This window comes from Limulus polyphemus, unplaced genomic scaffold (genome assembly GCF_000517525.1).
Source record: "Limulus polyphemus unplaced genomic scaffold, Limulus_polyphemus-2.1.2 Scaffold2216, whole genome shotgun sequence".
In the NCBI taxonomy this organism is placed as follows: Eukaryota; Metazoa; Arthropoda; class Merostomata; order Xiphosura; family Limulidae; genus Limulus; species Limulus polyphemus.
In genome coordinates this window covers 117,764-139,922 of record NW_013667826.1, presented here as the reverse complement: position 1 = coordinate 139,922, position 22,159 = coordinate 117,764, and the positions used below count along the sequence as shown (strand labels likewise).

The following is a 22,159-nucleotide window of genomic DNA, read 5'->3' as shown; positions in this document are numbered from 1 at the left end:
CATGAAACTACATTCGTTTATCCTAAGTTGATCTAAGTTCTTAACAGTATACATCTATTTATAATTAAATTTTAACGTTTTATTGCCCTTTGAATTGTGTCTAACTATTATCCGTGCCATCATATGTTGTAAATCACTCGGGGGAATGTGGATCTTGTATGTGTGCCTCTTCAAACATTTTTATTATACTATTATTATTATTACTTTTACCTAATCTTATCTCAAGAAACCTAAAAGGGTCCCTATTTTTTTATTTTAGTTACTTTTATAATTATACATAAAGAATGTACATGAAAAATAAGAAATAAAATACTTAACCAATCTTCTCTTTTCTTGCTCTCGGTTCTCAAAGAGAGTTAACACTAATTTTTTTGTACTATAGATAGTGATGCACTTAATAATTTATATTTATTTAAATAATGCACCAAAGAATGTAGACAAATTCCCTTACCTCTCAAAATGTTTCTGGCTTTCTAACTATGCAACAAGAGACATTATAAATTCATCCAAGGTTGTCGTTAACTTTCCCACGGTAACAATGTTGGTACTCTGGGTGAAATTGACATCTAACTGTTCAGAACACAATGGTATACAATTCATCATTTGCTTAATGAAAATCTTGACTTTCTATCAGCTATAGGTAACATATAATGAAACGTAAGGGAGAACTATCAAAAATTCCTAAAAAAAGAGGATGTGGCAGGAGTCTGATTTTTTTATTCAATAGCTCTGTAACCAAACAAAATTGAAGACTATAAAAATTATGATTTGTCTGAGTAATTTACATTTAATTTCGTACTTTTTTAGGGATGGTGGATAAAACAAGGATGATGACATGCTAAGAGAAAATGTGTCACGTGGGTCACAATAGTGGACATTCAGGATTTATTTTTACATTACCTTGTAGAATTAAGAACTTAAACTTATAAACTATTAAAATATGGATTATTAGCTAAGACATGAAAAAATTTATTTAACTACATTTTGTTTGTGTTATACCAGTTAGTATAGCATCAAATCTAAGCTAATAATCCATATTTTAATAGTATACAAGTTTTAAGTTCTTAATTCTACAATGCAATATAAAAAAAATCCTGAATTTCCCATGGTGTGATACACACATTTTCTCCAAGCATCTTGTCCCCTCTATTTTATCCACCACCCATTAGAAAAATATGAAATTAAAAGTAAATTACTCAGTATAAAATAGTCATTGCTCTAACAAACCATATTTTTAGTCTTCAATTTTGTTTAGTTACAGAACTATCAAATAGAAAATCAGACCCCTTCTGCCACACCCACCTGTCACATCCTCTCTTTCAGGATTTGTTAATAGTTCTCTCTTACGTTTAATTATATATTACCTATAACCAACAGAAAGCCAAGGTTTTTATCTATCAAAAGATGTATCGTAAAACATTATGTTCTGAATGGTTAAATGTTAATTTCACTCAGAGAACCAACATCGTTCCCATGAGAAAGTTAATGACTAGCTTGGATGAATTTGTCTCGACTCTTGTTGCATAGTTAAAAAGCCAGAAAACTTTTGAGAGGTAAGGGAATTTGTCTACTTTTTGTTATTAGTCTATATTATTTGGTGCATTACTGTCATTAACTCTCTTTGACAATCGATGGCAAGAAAAAAGAAGATTAGTTAAGTTTTGTATTTCTTGTTTTTCACGTTTATTCTTTATGAATAATTATAAAAATAAGTAAAATGTAAACATAGGGATCCTTTTAGGTTAGTTGAGATTAGATTAGGTAAAACAAATAATAATAATATTATAATAAAAATGTTTCATGCAGCACATGTGAGCAGCTCGTGAGTAATGTAATTCATTAGCATAATGTGAGCTGCACATTCCAAGTGATTGCAACTTATAATGATTCAGATAGTAGTAAGACATGGTTCAAAGGGCAATAAAACAATAAAATTTAATTATAAATAGATGTACACTGTTACGAACTTAGAGCTACTTAGGATAAAGTAATGTAGTTTTATGTTACAATTTGAAGTCATTCTAGAAAGAAAAAAGGGGTAAATTAGATTTAGTTAATTTTTTTTTGTGGTTACGAGGTCGGTCGAATTGACTGATTCCATTTTGAGAGAATATAACAGATAAAATATAAAGTGTTACTTTAAAAAAAACGTTTGAAATGCATTTAGGAGGTTTTAGGGATTACACAAAGGAAATTTGAGATTTTTGAAATGAGGAAAAGTATTTTTAATTTTAACATGAAAATTACTTTGCACACAGACTATTCAAACCAAATACCCAATATATTCTTGGACAAATCTTTATTTTATTAAAAATATTTCACTACAAAAGATGATTTTTTTGTATATGAAATTTTGTGGAGATATACACACACTGTATTGAAAGTTAGAAGTATTAAATCTATCAAGACTTTAAACAAGTACAAAGAGGTCACGTGGGTAAAAAATATCAATTCAACTTTAGACTTAGATTGTTTCTGAATTGAGATATTTTCTATAAAACCATCAACATCAATAAAAAGAAACCTCTTTAATAAATGGAGACTTTAATTTAAGAAATCAACAAATGTTTTACCAGTTTTGTCTATAAATTTCATTTTATACTTTCAGTACATAGACTAACAACAATATTAGGTTATACTTTTGTTGCTAAGACAACATGATATAAAAGCCATTGTTGGAAAGTAGTTTTACCAAAACCACTGACTTTTCTACATATCAGAAGTTGTTAATCTAACTGATTTTTAACAATAATTATTCTATTAATATGCCATGAATTCATTTCATGAATGATTTTAATTCTGATTGGCTCACAAAGGAATTTACCAATGTTTTACTGCACTTTTCTGCTTAAAGTTATCTATTTCAGTTAGCTATGAAATGTGAGGTTAGGGTGGGGGTGGCAATACTTGCCCCTTAACTTATGATGGGCTATACGCCAGTATCAGTCATATCCTCCACTTTTGCCCTGGAATAGCATAACCTATATTAGTCATGTGCATACTACTAATGAATCTCCTATAACAATAACATCCTTATGTTTTTCATTCCTATCATCAAGTTTATCATCTACACAAGTCAAAGGCTGAAGTTTGGTCTTTATAATAAAATCTATTACACCTAGCCCTGTTATTGTTCCTTCAAACCTCCTGAAAGTCTTCAAGCCCTTTTATCATTTGCATGCAAAAGTGAAATTTTCTCTTTAAATCCTGCTGCCACCTCCTGCAGTTTACCTTTCTTTTCCATCACATCTATTCTATTTAAACCAACCCCACATGAGGTTAAACTACTAGTCTGCAGAATAAATAAGTAGATTTTTGTTTGGTTGTTGTTAAACACAAAGCTACACACTGGGCTACCTATGCTGTGCCCACCACAAGTAAAAAAACCAGTTGTTTTTTTAGCAGTATGAGCCCTCAGACTTACCACTGAGCTACTGGAGAGGGGGGGGAGGCTTTTCTACTCTGTCCACAGCAGCAGGGAAGTGAACCCCGGACTTTAGTGTTTTTTACCACTGTCCCACTGGGAGACAAATGAGTACCTTCAATGTTAAATATTCTTCAAATCGTAGAAACTATATATGTTCACTATTGCGAGTAAAAGACAACTAGAAATATGTGCTTATAACATGAAAACTGTGAAAATTTAACTATAAGTACCTCTTCTTCCAGTTCCTGTTCCATCTCTTTTTCCTCCTCTCTTTCTACTTCACTTTCCTCTTCTTCATTCAAAGCTTTATCAAAAGCATGTTGAGGGAAGTTGTAAATGTCTCCATACTAAGACAAAAAAAAACAATTCAGACCAAAATGGTTCTTAAATAAAGTTACACAATTACAAATATTTAAAATTAGCATCAGTTATCAAAAAAAACTTTATCACAATCAGCTCTACAACATGTTTTGTATAACACCGAGTTAGAATTTCACAACACATCACAAAGAAATAAACTAACAGTACAATCCACTGTGTCAACACTGTATAAGTAAAACACCAAACTGTGAAGTTTCAATAATAAAGAACTGCTAAGAAATACATTTAGATTAATTATAATTCAAAGTCTGACTACTTTTTGTAATTTCTGGAAGTACATAAATTGTCATTCATTTATTACCTTAGCAATGGGCTAGTATTAACCAGGCTGGGTTAACTATGTCTCACTGTGACAGTGGGCCAGTTTTGCTATTACGTTTATATTTAAAAAAGTTCATATATTCACAAAATTATATCTTGACTGTTTAATAAGACCTACTGTTTCAAAAATTTATTTGATTTTCAAAGCAAATTTGGTGCCTGAAACAACCTTTCAGTACACTCAGGCCAACCCTTGCATCCCCACGTTTCAAATGGCAAGCCAAATGCTGCTAATTCCATGCACATTATATTCAAATTCACATAGATAGCATAACGTTACAAAGAAATATCCAGTAAAACTAGTTACTCTGTGCATGAAGAATCTGTTTTCACACTAATGAAAAAAGGGCTTAAATGTTATGTAGCATATTCACACACAAAGAAACATCCAGTGAAGGGAGGATGTGTTTTCACACTGATGAAAAAACAGCTTAAATGTTATGTGGCATACTAACACACAAAGAAACATCCAGTGAAGGGAGGATGTGTTTCACACTGATGAAAAAAACAGCTTAAATGTTATGTGGCATATTCACACACAAAGAAACATCTAGTGAAGGGAGGATGTGTTTTCACACTGATGAAAATACAGCTTAAATGTTATGTAACATATTCACACATAGAAACATCTAATGAAGGGAGGGTCTGTTTTCACACTAATGAAAAAGCAGCTTAAATGTTCTGTAGCATAATCACACACACACAAAACACCCAGTGAAGAGAGGATGTGTTTTCACACTAATGAAACAAATGGCTTAAATGTTATGTAGCATATTCACACACAAAGAAACATCCAGTGAAGGGAGAATGTGTTTTCACACTGATGAAAAAACAGCTTAAATATTATGTAGCATATTCACACACAAAAAAGCATCCAATGAAGGGAGGATATGTTTTCACACTAATTAAAAAACAGCTTAAATGTTATGTAGCATATTCACACACAAAGAAACATCTAGTGAAGAGAGGATCTGTTTTCACACAAATGAAAAAACAGCTAAAATGAATGGTAAATAAAAACTGTACAAGACTAGGGTGTAATTTGGTTGTAAAATAATTCAACCATTGGCCTCTCTTTACAAAACATTGATGAAATTTCCAATCATTCTTTATAAAATCTGTTTTGGAGATGGTACTGTTTGTCAGGATAATATATAACAGATTTATAAAAACAGAATCATGGCTTTGCTGTGGTGCTATAAAATGTTCTAAGCATCACATTTAAATCCAGTAGTAGTAGAATTTATAAAATGTTACCTCTGATAGTACACAAAATCTTTACATCTATTAATACATGCTTTACGAATAACATCTTTTTTTAAAGTATTAGAATATTCTATATTTTTTCTTTAAACATTTGCATAACGTTTGTCTTTATCAAAGGCAAAAAAATGTTATACAAACAGAATATCATACTGTCTACATCTTAGCCTCAGGTAAGGCCTAAAACACAGTTAACTAAAACCATTCCCAAGAGTTCAAACCACTTCTTAGGTCACAGTAGTTAAGTTACATATGTGATCAAAAATTATATTAGTTTAATATAAAATTATTTTCATGATTTATACATACATTCCAGCTCACAGTAGTTAAATTAAATACTCTATCTGTAGATATTAATTATGCTTAATACTAAAACCTTTGAGGCTAAAACAGGTACAATATTAAGTACAAAACTTAACAAATGTAAATAATTTAATGTGTCACTCTTATACAACTATTTCCACTTGTAAACACAAGTTTACTAGATACTTACAGTTCCCTTCTTTAATCTCTCTAATAACTCTTTCTCAATTGCACTTTCCAACCTTGCTGCAACCAGAGCCTTTTCTTCTCTACGTCGTTCTCTTCTTTCGATTTTTCTTTGCAGTGGAACCAACTTTTTCCTTAAAAAATTAAATTTGTTATTAGCTTCTGCTCATCAGAATTTCACAATTCATATTCTAACACAGAATAATTTTATATGTTGTAAAATCAAACAAATAATTAACTATAACTTATAATGTTAATATACACGTATTTCTCTTTTACTTTGTTGATAATTAGATAAAACAAAAGTGGAAAAAAATACTGACCTTATCATCTAGTATTCATCAAACTTTGTTTCTCCACAAATTCTTAAACTCTAAGTAATTTACCTTTTATATATTTTGCCCATAACAGATAATACAAGTAATCTAAAAAAAACATACAAAACACATAAAAATATTAATAGATCCATTATGACAGTCACAGTATTAAGTCAGTTCAATTACTACAAAACACTTATCATTCCTGACATGTAAATATTAGTGTGGAAATACATTTATATGTAGTGGATCGCAGGGACTGAAAGTGAATGGATCAAAACTGATATATAAATATAGAACAATTTCTGGGGGTGTTATGTAAATATCTGTTATTATTGTAACTATGCATTAAAATATTGGTAAAAGTACGGTCATATTATCATAATGTTACTATTTAATGTACATTTCTACACCTTTTTAATTTACTAATCTATATGTAGAATATATTTAGAGTTAAAATAAGGAATAATAATAATAAGCCTGGGAAAGGAATGTAGATGAAAAATTCATCATAGAGCTAGAGTTCAGACAAATGAATGAAATTTTAGTCCTGAAATACTGAAAATATGACCAAAATAGGCATCATAGTATAAAATGAAGTAAACTACAGAGGTTGATTATGTTATAATAAAATTATTTTGGAGCCTCACCGCATTGTAAGTCTATATCACCACATCCAGTCATGTTCTATCTGACGAATGTGCACCTTGACAATAGTTCTGAGCACAATTTCCATTGCAAAAGGCTCCTCCATAAGACTGTCATACACAAAGCACACAACTACTTCCTTCATGCTTTTCATATTCTATCTAGTATGCGAGTACAATGGTTTTCCAGCACCTATTTCAACAGTCTGATTGCATAAAAATCCAAAGACTACACCAGGCAACTTCACCAGTATGGAATATTATGAATACCCATTTTATTCTCCAGCTGCTTGAAGTATATGATGGTTGAATAGTTATATTTCATGGAACTAACTTGTGTACACTTGAGTCCCTTTTCCAGATAGATTCTTCTTCTTAATGTTGTGTACTGTTGCTTGGTGCACATGAAAGGCCTTTACGTTCATGAATTCTAACTTGCTACAAGAAACTACAATTTGCTTAGCAAAGCTGGGATACAACTTGTTGCAAGTCTTTTTGTGGATGGTCCTATATCCCAAGTTGATCCATATTCTTTTGTTTTCTAATGCCATTAAGTAGAAGGAATATCCCATCTTGGAAATTGTAAATTCCTGTTTGAAACACTTCTCCATGATCTGAGTGTATGAATATTCTAGTTTGGAAGGGGCCGTTACACATCTTTTCCAAAAGTAATCAATTTTCGGTAGCATCACACATGATGCCCCACTGCAACTTAATATTGGCTGTGGTTGTCATGAGACTTGCTGATTTGCATATAAACAATCAGTATAACATATTCTATTCTATGATTTTTTAAAAATGAAGACTTAATTAAAATATAACAGTTTAAATCCTACTAGGTAACAATCATTCCAACATACTTACTGCCTTCTAAGTCGGAGTTTGCGCATCCGAATCAGATATTGGGTTATTTTTGTGAATCTCTGCTTACATTTGTGTCGAATAAAGCGAGGCCAGTAAATGAGATGCTCATCAAGCTGTTCCATGGCTTTTTCATAGTTTTTAGACAACTTGACTTTCTCCCACAGTTGAGCTGGAAAGGCTGCACGCTCAATGGTCTTCATGTAGAGGTAACAGATGCCTAAAGAACATGACAAAGCAATTCTGATAATAACCTCACTAATTTTGAGAACCATTATTGAATTTTAACTCATAACAAGAATTAGTCAAAGTAAACTTTCTGACAAACCTTACTGTGATTCAAAAGTCAATAAGTGAAAAAAAACTTGGACTAGGGCTTGAACCTAAGACCTTTTGGCTACCAGAACCAATGCTCTATCCAAACCCCAGACCTGATGTTTCTTTTCAAAATTTCACAACCAGTGGAATATAGCTATTGCTTTGCATAAGTTATCTCAGTTTCATTTTCAAAACAGTATTCTGTATTCTACAAGGTACCTAATTCTAATTTTCACTAAAAAAAAACATATCAACTTCAGTAGTTCTAATACATATTTTCTTTGGTTAATCAGGACACACAGTAGTGTGACATGTGGTCAAAACAACCTCCAAGACACATTGTGTGTTATTAAGATGTACAATGGTTTAGCAATTTTGCACTTTCTGTAGCTCTGAACATAGTAATCCAAACTATTAGATATTTTCAGTGGATGTGCTCTACTGGACCTTTACTTCACATACCAAGTTTCAAGGCAATCCATTAAGAAATACACACAAAATATAAAATCTCCAATTTTAATTTAATTTTTTCCTATTTTTTATTTTTCTTTGCTTCGAAAGTAGAGAAACTTTATTTGATAGAAAAACATACTTAACTTTTATGGATTTTTTTCAAATTTGGTACACTGAGAGATCTTTACAATCTATAATTAAGTGTCAAATTTATTCTAAATATAAGCCACACATGCAAAGTTATTCAACAAAAACTGCTCGAATTTGTCCAAAATTTGTTTGCATGCTTATGCAAAAAAGTCACATGAGCTATCGGTCTAACATTTTTACTGCAGCTTCACCTAAGAGTAAAAGTGGACTGTTTTTAGTCTTTTGTCCTTCAGATTAAAGACGGCTGACTTAGAGTAGCAAAACTATAGGGTGAAAGAATGTGCAGATGTGTAAGTATTGGATAGGCCAAGCAAACTAGATTAGTAGTTTCTAGCACAAGTTTCAAAAGAATCATATGGATGGACAGTTATTATTCATTGCCAACTTTTATGCATAAATTTGTTAAATTTCATGAAATTCTCGAAATTACAATTTTGCATCCAATATTATTAGCTTAAGCAATTAGTACAATTAATGATGCTTGATATGGCTGTACCAAGTTCATGTGAATGATGACAAGAAACTGTTTATCTAAATTCCATGGCATTACTATAAAGGAAGTTATTAACACTGTTTTAGAGAAGAAAAACTACCACTATAAATTTTAAATAATCTGGTTGGTTCTGTAAAATAATAGGGTTTGTGATCCTAAAGCTAATGTTGGTTACTATCGAGTGTCACATCTTACTTGCTCTTTGTTGGTGTGTATTCACAAAAAAGTCATGATATCTAATCAAAAACACCTTAGGTGTGAAATAAAGGTATGGCTGACCAGATTGAGTCAACTATTCAGTAATACCTTCCATTTATCATACACCAACTTTTAACCTGATAGCATTATTGACTCACACAGTTACAATTATAATGTCTCTCAGATGAAAATGCATTGTATATTCAACAGCATATCGTGGCTCGAACCTTTGAATCAGCAGTCTGACCCACTAACAACTAGGTCACATCAAGCTTTCCTTACACCATGAAAGCAAGACATTTTTCTTTTCTGTCACTGATGATTATGCTTTAATGAAACACTTCTTCATGTACAGTTCTATCGTAAAATGCAACTTAATAAAAACTTTACAAAAAAGAAAGATAAATTATATTTGAGATTGACTTTCTTAACTTAAAACAAAGCATTTAACAACTGTCAAACTGTTAGCACAACTGCTGTTAACACTAAAATTTTATGCAAGCCCATCTTTAACAAGTCCATAACCAAGAATACTTTTGTAATAAAAACAATGCAAAAACCAAAAAACCTACAAGTCAAAAATTACTTCAGTTGTAAGTCAAAAATTTAAGCTAGTTTGGAAATTTCTAGATGCAGATTGAATGTACACTCAACTGAATTAAATCTTCAAAAAAATACCTTTTGTTAAATACAATTATACTAGCACTAAAGACAAAGTAATTTAACTTGATTCAGATAATTCAACCACAAACAGTGATACTTACATATTAACTTCATTTACCAATTATTTATTTAAATAATATAGATAACAATATTTTTTGTTAATGTTAAGTCACGTTAGTTAATGGAATTCAGAGACAAGTCAAAGGGAGATCAAAATTTGTCATGATTCAACCAATTGTATCCTTTACTTTTTTTTGTCTCATTTACTTTACCTACATATTTTTTTAGTAAAAACTTAAACATTTTGAATATGGATTAGTAATATTCCTGTAGCTTTAAAGATATGTGTAAGCAATCTCTTTACACATATTTTTACACTTAGGATACCACTGTAACAAGTGGGATAGCCTGTAACAAGTTGGTCAGGAGGTTGACAACAAAACTGGCTTGAATTATACAGTCAGTTTATTAATTACAGCATCCATATGCTCACACATATAACAAATATAATATAGAACACTTACCATTTTCTTCTCGAATTGTGGCATACAAGCTGTTAGCCAGAGGGCACGCTGAACGATTACACAAACCTGTCAGGTTGTACTCATTCCTACAGAACTGCTGGGTTTTGGTGCTGAAGATCAAAATCAAAACAACAATAACCTCAATCAATCCTTCTGTTTGTGAAGGGTACAACTTTTTTTTTCACTTGGAGCAAGAAGTTTGTTATAATACATCAACCTCTTCAATGCACTGATTAGTCTTTTTTTTTACTTAAACTCATAAACCACCATAAACTCATGAAAAGCGCTAGCAATGAAAGAGCTACAAAAAAAGCAAAGTGACTGATGACAATTCAGAGCTGAAGTAAAACTTAAAAAAAAAAAAAACACATCTGATACAAAATAAATATGGCTTCTGACTGATGAAATGATATATGCTCTGTCTGACTATAAAACTATCAGTCAACCACAACCAATACTTATTCAACATTTTAAACAGTACATAACTCTCCAAAAATTTATAGCCCTACAAGAGAAATAATCAATTCACCTTTAAAGGTGTCCCACAAGTCAGTTCTCTTATGAAAATCCCTTCTTTTCTTTGATTCTGTGCAATCATTGTTTAAAAAATGTCATTACAAAAACATTTTAATGCATGTGAAAGAGAAGGCTGGATACGTCATGTCCCTTGTAAACATTTAAAAGTTGTAGTACCCAAAGGAATATATTGTAGATGTGTCTGCTATCCACAAGGAATGAGTGGATTGCTTATAACTTTGCTTCAGTATCTCAGGAGACAATATGGAAAATCTGTGGGTGACACAACACCTTCCTATGACATCTGAATTTTCCTCATCACTCTGTCATAAGAATCAACTTTTGTGACACCCAGCAGTTCATCTACACTCCAGAAAAAAAAAAAACTCTAAACCTTTAAGTTTCTCCTCATAGCTCATATTCCTAATATCTGATAACATTTTGGCAACCTCTGTCTGCAAACTTAATTTATTCATATCTCTTCTGTAATGAGACCAAAAACACAAACTACTCGACATCAACCCAAATTTCCTATAAATGGAAATATTAACTCATTTTGCTCACTTCACTAGAGTTAAGCCACTCAGATAAATGCTGAAATTCTTATAGACATTCAAACCCAAATCCTACTCTTTATTTTCCCCTCACAGAGCTTCTCTTATACAAGATGTATTTGTACAAGCTCGTCTACCCGACGAACGTAACTTCATAATTCTTACTGGTGAAACCATATTCTGGGCTTATCCCCAAGACTTCTGAATAAGAACATTTTCAACAGAATAAGACTTTTTTAAGTATTTTAGTATGATAGAAAATTATAGGTAGAACTACTTAGAATGATTATTTGAATAAAAATAAAAACCACGAATCCAAAACACACCCTTGATCACCCCATTACTCAAAATCTTGTACACTTCACTGTGAACCAGAGTTGAGTGATAACTAGAAGTTATTAATTAACTAACCATTAATTTATCACTTTCAAGTAACTGATTAATTTTTATAGCTTCTCCTTGTTACTCTAAGTATCTTTTATTGATTATCTTTTAAGTAATTGTTTTGTTAAACTGCAAACCCATAATTACTTAGATGGTGGTTCTGTTCTTTCGTTATAATTCCATTTGTTTACAGGTTGTTTGTGATTTTTATAAATACATTTGGTACGTATGCCATTTTAATATTGTTACGACAGCGGAAGTCAAGCAACGCTGGGAGCATGTGCGCTGGAGTTTCTCAAAGGATCATGAATTATCGAGGAACCTGCGAATGTCAGAGTGTTTGCTAGGCACCCTCTTTTTTAGCATATAAGCCGGCAAGAAAAACCAGCGGCATCAAAGAGGAAGATGGAAGAGATATAGATAGATTGGATAGATAGATAATTGAGTCAAGCAAACAGTAGCCACCATAAGTAAAGTGTGTGTTATAAAGATTGTTAAGTTTAAGGTGAGTGTGGAAATTCTGTGTATTACTAAAAGTTGTATCAAGAAAGAATAAACTGTTTTAATCAAGAAAGGACTTGTATCACTGAAGTTTCTCGGAAAGAATTTATACTGGAAATTAACAACCAAGCAGATACGTAACAATATGTTAAACATCTTTGAGTACAACAATTCAGAATCACATTACTTTTTAATTTTAAATTATTGTACATGAAAATATATAGCAATCAAACCTATAACAAACTAAAAATATTATTACTGTTTCCATGGGTTTCTCCCTATAAAAAACCTTCACAAGACTACTTAAACTACTGACTTTTTGTTTCTGATATTAATTATAGAGGTGGGCAATTTATTCAATATTATTGAATACCTATGAGCAGTATTTACTTTTATTAGTGTCACAAACTAATCAATTAATAGAAATTATGATTTCCAATTGCTTATATTTTTTATTATTCCAACCAGCTAAGTAAGCAAAATATTGCCACCAACTTGCTCACCTATCTTTTGACTGGTAAAGATTCTATGGCTATCTGCCACTAATTTTGAACTGCTGACTAAAGAGACGGCAACTAGCTGGTAGCACCTGCCACCAATTGTTTTTTGTAGGTACCATGGCTTGAGAAACACTGTACTAATTAATTAACTGAATGTAATTGATTAGAGGCTATTGATAAAGCAATTAGTAAATGTCACTAATCATCCAGTTCTAATTGATAATAAATCATAAAAAACTAAATATGCTTATACTTGTAATGACATTACATTATTACTAAATTAATTAAAAATAACTGTCCTTAGATAAAACCAGTAAAAATTCTTGTCACACTGCAAGACAGATACACAATTCAGTGAAAGCAAATTCACAAAGACACCAGAAAACAAAAATAGTAAAATATTTACTAGTTCCCACAAAAGCTTATGATATTATCAGATTACCTCTTTGTAGTGATTAAAATTATCCATAAAGTGAAAACTAAAGTATTAAAAGAAATATTAAAAACTTGATAAATGTTTTTATTATGGACATTTAAAAAATATTTTGTAATTTCATCAAAATCAGCATGAAAACATGAGAAATAATCAACGTTTTTTCAGTATGAAAAAAAACCCACACGATTTTAAGTAAGAAGTTGTTAATATTGACAGAACTTTAGAAAAAACCCATTAAAATGAATAATAATTTTACAGTACATTTGGAAGGAAACTAGAACTAGCTTCAAGGAAGTGCTTAAATGGCAAGTGATAATAGCCAGACTTTTCCATTTTCAGTATTTCCTGTCAAGCTAGGAATCCTGTACATGCAAACAGATTAATAACTTAACAGTTTTAAATATTGTTAGACTGTTACTAGTCGATGTCTAACAAATTCTGACAAACACAGTTCTTTGGTCCACTAAAGAATAATGGATATTACCTCGCTGTAAATTTTTCTTTAAAGCATTCTTACTGTAAGTAACACTAATTATGTTTGTAGCTTGTAATTATTTCAGTCCTTTGGTAACTTAGGAATATCTACTAACACATTTTCTCATGAAATTATATGTTTGGCATGACTGCACCTCAATTTCATAATTCTACTTCAGTGAATTTACAATAGAAAAGTTGAAAATTACATTATACACACAGTTCAAAGTTTTACTATTTAATTTATTCTATCACAGTTATATGAAATATCTTCAATGTATTTGCAGTTTTCAAATTTAGATAAATTTTGGATTTTATGAATTACTAGCTGAATGCAGAGGAGTATGATTTTTAACTAAGTCTATTTTTAATACCTATTTACTGTCGCACTGACCTGTGAACTATCTGTTACAGTAGCTTTTAAAGCAATTAAGTAATCTCTCAGTATTAAATCCTAATAGCTTTGCATGAAGGTACACAAGGCCACTGGCAGAAACTCCTTAATAAAATTTGCAACCCTGTAGCTGGATACGCATGTAGAGAGTGGGTTGTATATCATTTAGCACTTAAACTTTAACCAAGTACAGAATGTACGTTTAGAAATATCCTGTCCCATTTAACTACTGTATGTGAGACTAATTTTACAGAGATCATTGATATAATTTTATATAAAAATTAAACTGATATACAATAAAAATGAAAGCAAAACATCTGGTGACAAATATTATGTACAACTGTTTTGTCATTGCTATCTTTTGAAAGTCAGAGAACTTGGCAGTATTTTATTCATATATTCAAACTGACAAGACAAAACTGTTACATGTCACTGTTACAAACAAGTTATCTATACTTTACCAAGAACAAAACTGTTACATCTCAATGTTACAAACAAGTTTCCTAAACTTCACCAAGAACAAATTGTTATATGTCATTGTTACATGCAAGGTTCCTACAGTTGATGAAGAGCAAAACTGATATTGTCATTCTTACATATAAGCTCACTACAATTAAAAGAGTACAAATTTCTAAATCAGAATGAATTTTAGATTTTCTAAGCTTCAAAAGCATGAGTAAAAAACATGACAAAAATTATTCACGTGTCAAACTTTTCTTATTCAGCTACATTGCAGTAAAAGTTTTATTAATAAATGAATAAAAGAAATAGCTTTTTGGTAATTATTATTTCATTCTATGAAACTTAAACAGCAGATCTCAAAAACTGATTTAGAAGCACAATTATTGGCTCAAACCTACAAAAACCACTTTATCATTATAAAAGGAAAATAGTCCATAAATATATAATATAAGCACTGTTGTCATAATATAAATAATATTAAATTGTACAGTTCCAGATCCACATGTTATTGTAATTGCTTTGGGGTATCTTCTGTAACCTAAAAATGACAGAATATTTCTACATTTTATACTACTATCTATTGAAGTTCGGTCTCACATAAGTTAATGTCATATAAAGCTTACCATTTTACAAAGGTTAAAATATTTTATATTTGTTGTTTCAATTGTGTGTGTGTGTGTGGTAGTATTCCTTCAATGGTGACTGAATAGCTAAAACCAAAATATTCACTTCTGAAACATTAAGACTTAGAACTCAAGAATCAAATGTCTAAGTTCAATATACACATAACAATTAAGTTGGCTTTAAGAAACTCCATAAACAGATAACTAAGGTAATGTTAGTTTGGCAAACCAATAACCAAACAAAGTTCCTTTTCCATAACCATTCATTCAACATTCCTGATAATCTATACACTACATCTCTTGATTCATGATATGTAGTGATGTTACCTTTAAAGTTGACATTTTAAGCTACAATATAACATTACTACTTGAAAAAAGTAGATAATATCAAGCAAAACAGTAAAGCTAATGACAAAATAACACACTGCATCACTGTCTTTTTCATATAGGTGTCCAGTAAAATGTTGGACTTGTTATAAAACTTAAGTTCTATTCCTAAGCATTTCATTATTAAAATACTTGGTTAGCCATTTGCATGTTGGTAACACAATCTATACAACAGAAAGATAAAAATTACACCTTGTCAAAGTTCTCTAGAAGATATGTAAATACCATTCAGAAGCCATTACACAAAACAACGGCTCAAAGGAGAGAAAAAATGGCATTTACAATATCTTTTGTGATTGTGAACTTCTATACATTGGAGAAATAAGACAATCAACAAAATTAGAAAATTCAGGAGCAATAGAACATGTAGAAGACTGTAATACTAATTTATTTTGCAATAGCCAATTATGCCACAGAAGACCACAAAGTAAATTGGAACAATACAAAAATGATGCAATATGAATCCCACAAGAGAAGAATAAAGATAAAGAATCCTGTTACATCCCCTAACATAGAATTCAGCTAAACTTGGTTGAAAGCATTAGATAAATCACTATATTCAAATCCTAATGGAAGACACCCCAATAAAATGACCAGTAATCCAGAAGACCCAGGATCAAATCCTGGCCACTACCACTACAGGACTTCCCTCAGCAGATTAGCAGCCAAAGTGCAAAATAAAAAAAATAGTCAGTAATTAGTATCTTTTAATAATAATAATAATAAAATAGTAACTTATTAATTACACAGGCCTACAAAATTTAAATTTCACACAAGCTGTTTTGGTTTTAATATTGGATTTTCCATAATTCAACTTCTCAGATTTCGAAAATAATATTCTTTTCTTTTTCTATAAGGTAACAATTTTTTAGAAATTGGGAAGAAAAAACTTACTTAGATCAAATTTACAACACATCTACCACAAATATAACAGAGTATGTTTGGATCATTTACACAACCTCTTGCTACTATAGCAACGAATAAGTAATATTGAAAAGAAAAAAATAATTTCAAAGTGCACACACAAACAACTCCCATCCAGAATGACATGTCATGCAGCCTGTTAACCATTTATATACTAGCAGTGTGTTTCTCATGGGTTCTAGAATGATCAATAAGACTGTCATGTCCTGATTGTCTATAGAAATCTATATAGCCAGTGGTTGTCAACATTTTAAACATAACAAAATGTGACCCAATTTCAAGGAAAATGTTTCATATATGTAAAAGTACATATAATGTTTTGTGAAAAATCTGTATGTGATGGAGAAAAATGGATATCATTTTCGGATTCAGCATACAGGAATTACCATATAATGTAAACATGTCAAGACATTAAAACCATCATAAGCCAGTGTAATTAGTCTTAGGTGAAAGTACAGGCCACTAGATACAACAATGATGGTTTCCCATGATAGTACGCATTCTAATACTCTAAGTACTTTCATTACTACCCCAAAATGCAAGCTTGCACTCCCAATTTTTGTTTTTCAAGTTACTGTAACTACTCTTAGGAAATAACAAATTTTAATTATTTCAGTTAAAACAAATATAAGAAATAGATAAAAATGCAAGTGATTGAAAATCAAACTGCTATCTATATTCTAACCAAAAAGATAAAAAGTCTTGAAATATACTTAAAACATTTGATAATCAATATAAGAGCGTAGATATTAAGCTTTCGAAATGACTAATCTCATTATTACTAATATCAATATTAGTACAAAGATACTTTCTTGCAGGGCCCAAGCAGCAACATAAACAGTTTTTTTATTTTGTTTTTCACAATTTTTCTGGTATAAAAATTAGCCATGTTGGTAATGCATGGTACAGACATGTTGCATTTGCCTGCAACTGTTGACCTTTTAAATTAATGTGTACATTTAGTTTTCACTTTTAGATTATCTCTTTCCACTGAAGGTTTTTTTTCTGTATTGCCACAAAGTTCAAGATTATGTGACATTACCAACATTATAGATCAGCTAACTTGGGGACCAGAGAGATTAAACATTATATGGGGAGAATAACTACTCAGATGAAGTATTTACTAAATTATACAGAGTATGACAAAACTTACCATACAGGTGCTACTGAAGAAATTATTACAAAGACAACTGAAATCAATTTAAGTATACTGTTTCTGAGTAAGATGTCAGAAATTAAACTTTTTTAAATCAAATAACTATATAGCCACTTTTGCCCTATCCTGTATATTCTTAAATTTTTCTAAAATTTCATTATTTGCAGTACATGAGAGTAAAACTATTTTGAATTTTCTATCTTTAAACTGAATGTACTTGGGTGCCACACCTTGTGCCAGAAAACTACATTAACATTAGTTGAGTAGGTACAGATCTTGGTAGAAGGATAATATACTAAGCCTGACATAAAACATTGTACTAGGTTTTGCAGAAGATGATGCAATCATTAGTTGTGATTACAGGAGGTCTTGAAAGAAGTTTAATACACTGCAACTTTAATAAACAGTAAAATCTGAAGGTGAAAAAAATCTATAAATACCACTTATTTAGAAATGCATTAAAAATGTAAAAATTTTTTGTACGAAAAACCTTTTTCAGTTTACACAGTCTATAAGATAGCTCAGTAATGTTCCCTGTACTGTAACGGGAAAAAACTCAAGGAGAAATTAGTATAAAAAATAAACAAATCACTTACTTGACTTTATAAGAACAAAATGTATTGTTTATTATGCTCCAAATTACCTACAAAAAGAAGAAAAGTACAAAGTAAGCATTTGATCAGTTATCTTTTTCAAGTTGGCATGAAATAAGTTTGAATATAAAGGAGTAGGAGTGTGAGAACCATATAATCTCTGCTTGGCCAGTTAATTAAGATGTACAAAAAAACATGTGCAGGATAACCTTAAAACAGTATCTATGTTACAAGAACTTATATGCAAAAGAGGAATGTAATATTAATGTCAATCACACTATATCTACAATACACAGTGCCAGTGAAGCCTTTCATTTAGTACCAAGGCTCATCAGGCTGGCTGGGATATGACAAACACAGCAGTGGTCAAGATGCTATTTACATCATCAATTACTTGAAAAAACAACTGTTTCGGTGTGAACTAAATTAAGGTGTTTATCACTTTTTTAAGTCATAGCACATCAGAAACAGGTTTATGATTTATAGTAATATCAAATTATTTATTTTATTATTCATTTTATTCATTTATTTTGCTTTAATTAATTATTCATCATTCAAAAGAATTGGTAAACCAGTAAGCTAGCCTTTTTTTTTATCTTGAAGCACACCCTATATAATAGAAAGATTATTACAAAATTGATTTTCAATATAACATGAAGAACATCACTGAAGACATACTTGGTGTTGCTATTACATCCTACCTCATGTGGAGTCTGTCATTGAAATAAATAGAAGACACGTTGAACATCTGAGGTGATTTATGTTGGTTTTACTTATTTTGTTATAATGAAGTAAAAGTTACTGTTACCTTGCAGTGCCACTTGTTGTTGTTTTTTGTTTAATAAATAAATTCTACATAGGGTTTCTATAAACTTGTCAATTACTAACTGGCAAAGCTGTAGACTGTTGGATTTCTTTGTGCCAACTCTTTACATTACAGTTGCAAGCCTTAACACAACTAGTTAATCAGAGTTATTGATACGTGCACCACCAAGTATGCTACAATTTATAAATAAATAAACATTCATCTTTAATTAAAGTGCCTTCAGTACTTCAATATTGCTTATTTTCATTTGCCACTTTTAACACTGCAAAAAAGGAATTATTACGTTAGTGTAGTTGTAGTTTCCAGAACATTCCTTTCACAACAGAAAATATTTTATAGTAACTCGGTTCTATAATTTGTAAAAATGCTAAACAAACCAGAATTTAAATGGTTTAATCAGATCTAACAATACTATACCTTGGGTAAACTTTGATATACAAAAACACTTAGCTATGCTCCCTTCTATTTCATTGTTTTACAAACACTACGTTTGGTGAAGGGGAAAATATCCATATCCTTCAGATGGTTAGAATACACATTTCTAGTAATGTGTTTACTATTTTATATTTTATTACAAATCATTTTTGCCACAACCAAAGTGCAAAGTTTTATTATTGCAACTTATATTAAAGCATATTACTTAAGTTTTTAAGATAAGAACAAGTTTTGATAAATTGTTTAAGCAGAGTATTCATAATGAATCTAAGTTTCAAATGGACAGCAACTGCCTGTTGTAGAAACCTATAAATGTAGAGGACTATGTCTCAAAAGTCTGCTGCCTTTCGTCTTCAGGACCTGAAGACAAAAGGTGGAAGACTTTTGAAACATCATCCTCTACATTTTTAAGTTTCTACAATAGGCAGTTGATGTCCATCTGAAACTTAGATTCAAGAACAAGTTACTTAATTTAAGAATACAATTTTTTTACTATATAGTGCTTAAAAGTTAAATAAATATACTGGAGCTATTCATACAAGTAAATGATATATATATTTGATTTTTGTTGGAAATATTTCAGATTACTTTCAAATGATAAGGAAAGATTGTGTTGAAATATTTATGAATTAGCAAAAACTTAGAAAATAACTTTTGAAAAGTTAGTTTATTCTTGAGTACTAGTAACGTATATTTACTACTATATAATGCTTTAAGTAATACTCAGTATAAACCTAGTACTAGTAGTGAAATTAGTATTACTATTAGTATTAATAGCATACTGTATTACTAATAAAAAATACTAGTATTAGTTATTACTACTACTAGTAGTAGTAGTAGTAGTAGTACTAGGGTTAAGACCACATACTGACACAGTAATAATATCCAAGTTATAAATTAGACATAAGTACGTAAGTGACATTTGCCTACTGTAATACGGTTTTAAATAAATTTTACAAGTTCTCTGTTTATTCATTATTCTATAAAACAAAATACAATTCTTACATCGTCTTGTTGCATGACTGTTGACTCTTATTAAACATTAACTTCCACTTGCGAAACAAGTCTTAGCAAACTACACTCGTTAAGTTATACGACAAGCATGTTCCTCGTACTTTCCACACATATACGCCCTCTCACCAGAAACGTATTGTTGTAAACTGTATTTCAATGTTGTAATTTAAATGTGTGCTAGAGGGAATTCATCATTGCCATAACGTTAAATTTAGAAAATTCGTGAAAGTTAAGAATGGAGATGGTTAGTGTAATATGTAGAAACACTGGTAATAAAGGGACGTGTTTACTTGGGTTGCGGCAGAATCCTCATTGGAGAAATTTGACCCTCCAGCAGCCCTCCCATCCGAGATATGGTCTTTTAATTCTTTAAATTGTGGCTCTCTCTGACATAAAGGTGTTATCTTTATGCCCCTAAAATTAACTATTGACCCTTATTCCCCTCAATGAAAAATCCTAGAAACACCACTGTAATAATATCAATATGAGTAACCAATAATGATGGAGTCAGTTCAGTACACGTAAGTTATTGGACTAAACAGCGCATTGGTGAGCATTGATTGATCAATTAAGTTAGTTCTGTGATTCAGTGAAAGTTATTCAGTTCATTGAGCAGTTAATGAGTAAGGAGTAAATCAGTGAGTGATTCAGATCAGTGTTACTAGTAAGAGTTATCGCGTCTATTCAGCAGTGGCGGATTTAGCTATTCTAGTTCCCTAGATGCAACCTCAAGTTTAGGTACCTATCGCTCGAACTACTCTTGACATAATAATTTAGATAATTCATAATCATCGTCATAAGTGGTGTGAATCAGTAAATAATGTTGTATTAGATATATATATATAATAATAATATAGGCTCAAACAAATTAAGAATAAATACATACCCCATATAAAAACTTCCCGACTTTTTTAACTCAATAATTTCTTCGTAGTTCATATTTCTAATTCCTTGTTTTATATGTTCAGAAGTAACAGAGATAATAAACGACCCTGAGATATTGTGTTTAGTAAGTAGTACTCCACTCTTTTTAGCACAGAGAATGAACTTTCACTCGTAGCATTGCTGATAGAAATAGTTAGAAAAATTCTCAGCACAATTTCTACGTTTGAAAATGTCGAATGCAATTCATTCTATAGTAAATTATACATGTCACTCGGGCAAGAAACATTTAATTCTTGGCAAAATTTATAAAAATGTACTTTTTCTTCTTTATGTAGCTCAGAGTCTATATCACTCATGTGTAAATTAGATAAAATTTTCAAACATTCATGTTTTTCTTTGTTATCTATTGTAAAATCAAAGATTATTTTAAAATGTTTAATAATTTCACTGTAACTTTCAATTCTTTTGTCAATTTCAGTAACTAGTCAATCACAAAGTACTAAGAAAACGCTAAAAATAAATCGGATTCTTCCTATTAACAATACTTCATTATTAGTATTTTCATCAAAGAATACTTCCAGTTTTTTGTT

General features: G+C 30.7%; 1 protein-coding gene across 1 annotated transcript in view; it reads right to left on the bottom strand.

Annotated features, from left to right (window-relative positions):
* Positions 1-20,799, bottom strand: part of LOC106466302 (protein MAK16 homolog) — a 25,398-nt gene extending 4,599 nt beyond the window's left edge. The window contains exons 1-6 of the mRNA XM_013926573.2: positions 20,676-20,799; positions 18,413-18,459; positions 10,506-10,615; positions 7,710-7,926; positions 5,886-6,015; positions 3,658-3,774 (exon numbers count right to left, since the gene is read on the bottom strand). Of these exons, the coding sequence (XP_013782027.1) occupies positions 3,658-3,774; positions 5,886-6,015; positions 7,710-7,926; positions 10,506-10,615; positions 18,413-18,459; positions 20,676-20,690 (636 nt within the window). The 5' untranslated portion in view covers positions 20,691-20,799. The remainder of the gene's footprint in view (positions 1-3,657; positions 3,775-5,885; positions 6,016-7,709; positions 7,927-10,505; positions 10,616-18,412; positions 18,460-20,675) is intronic.
* Positions 20,800-22,159: the final 1,360 nt, after the last annotated feature.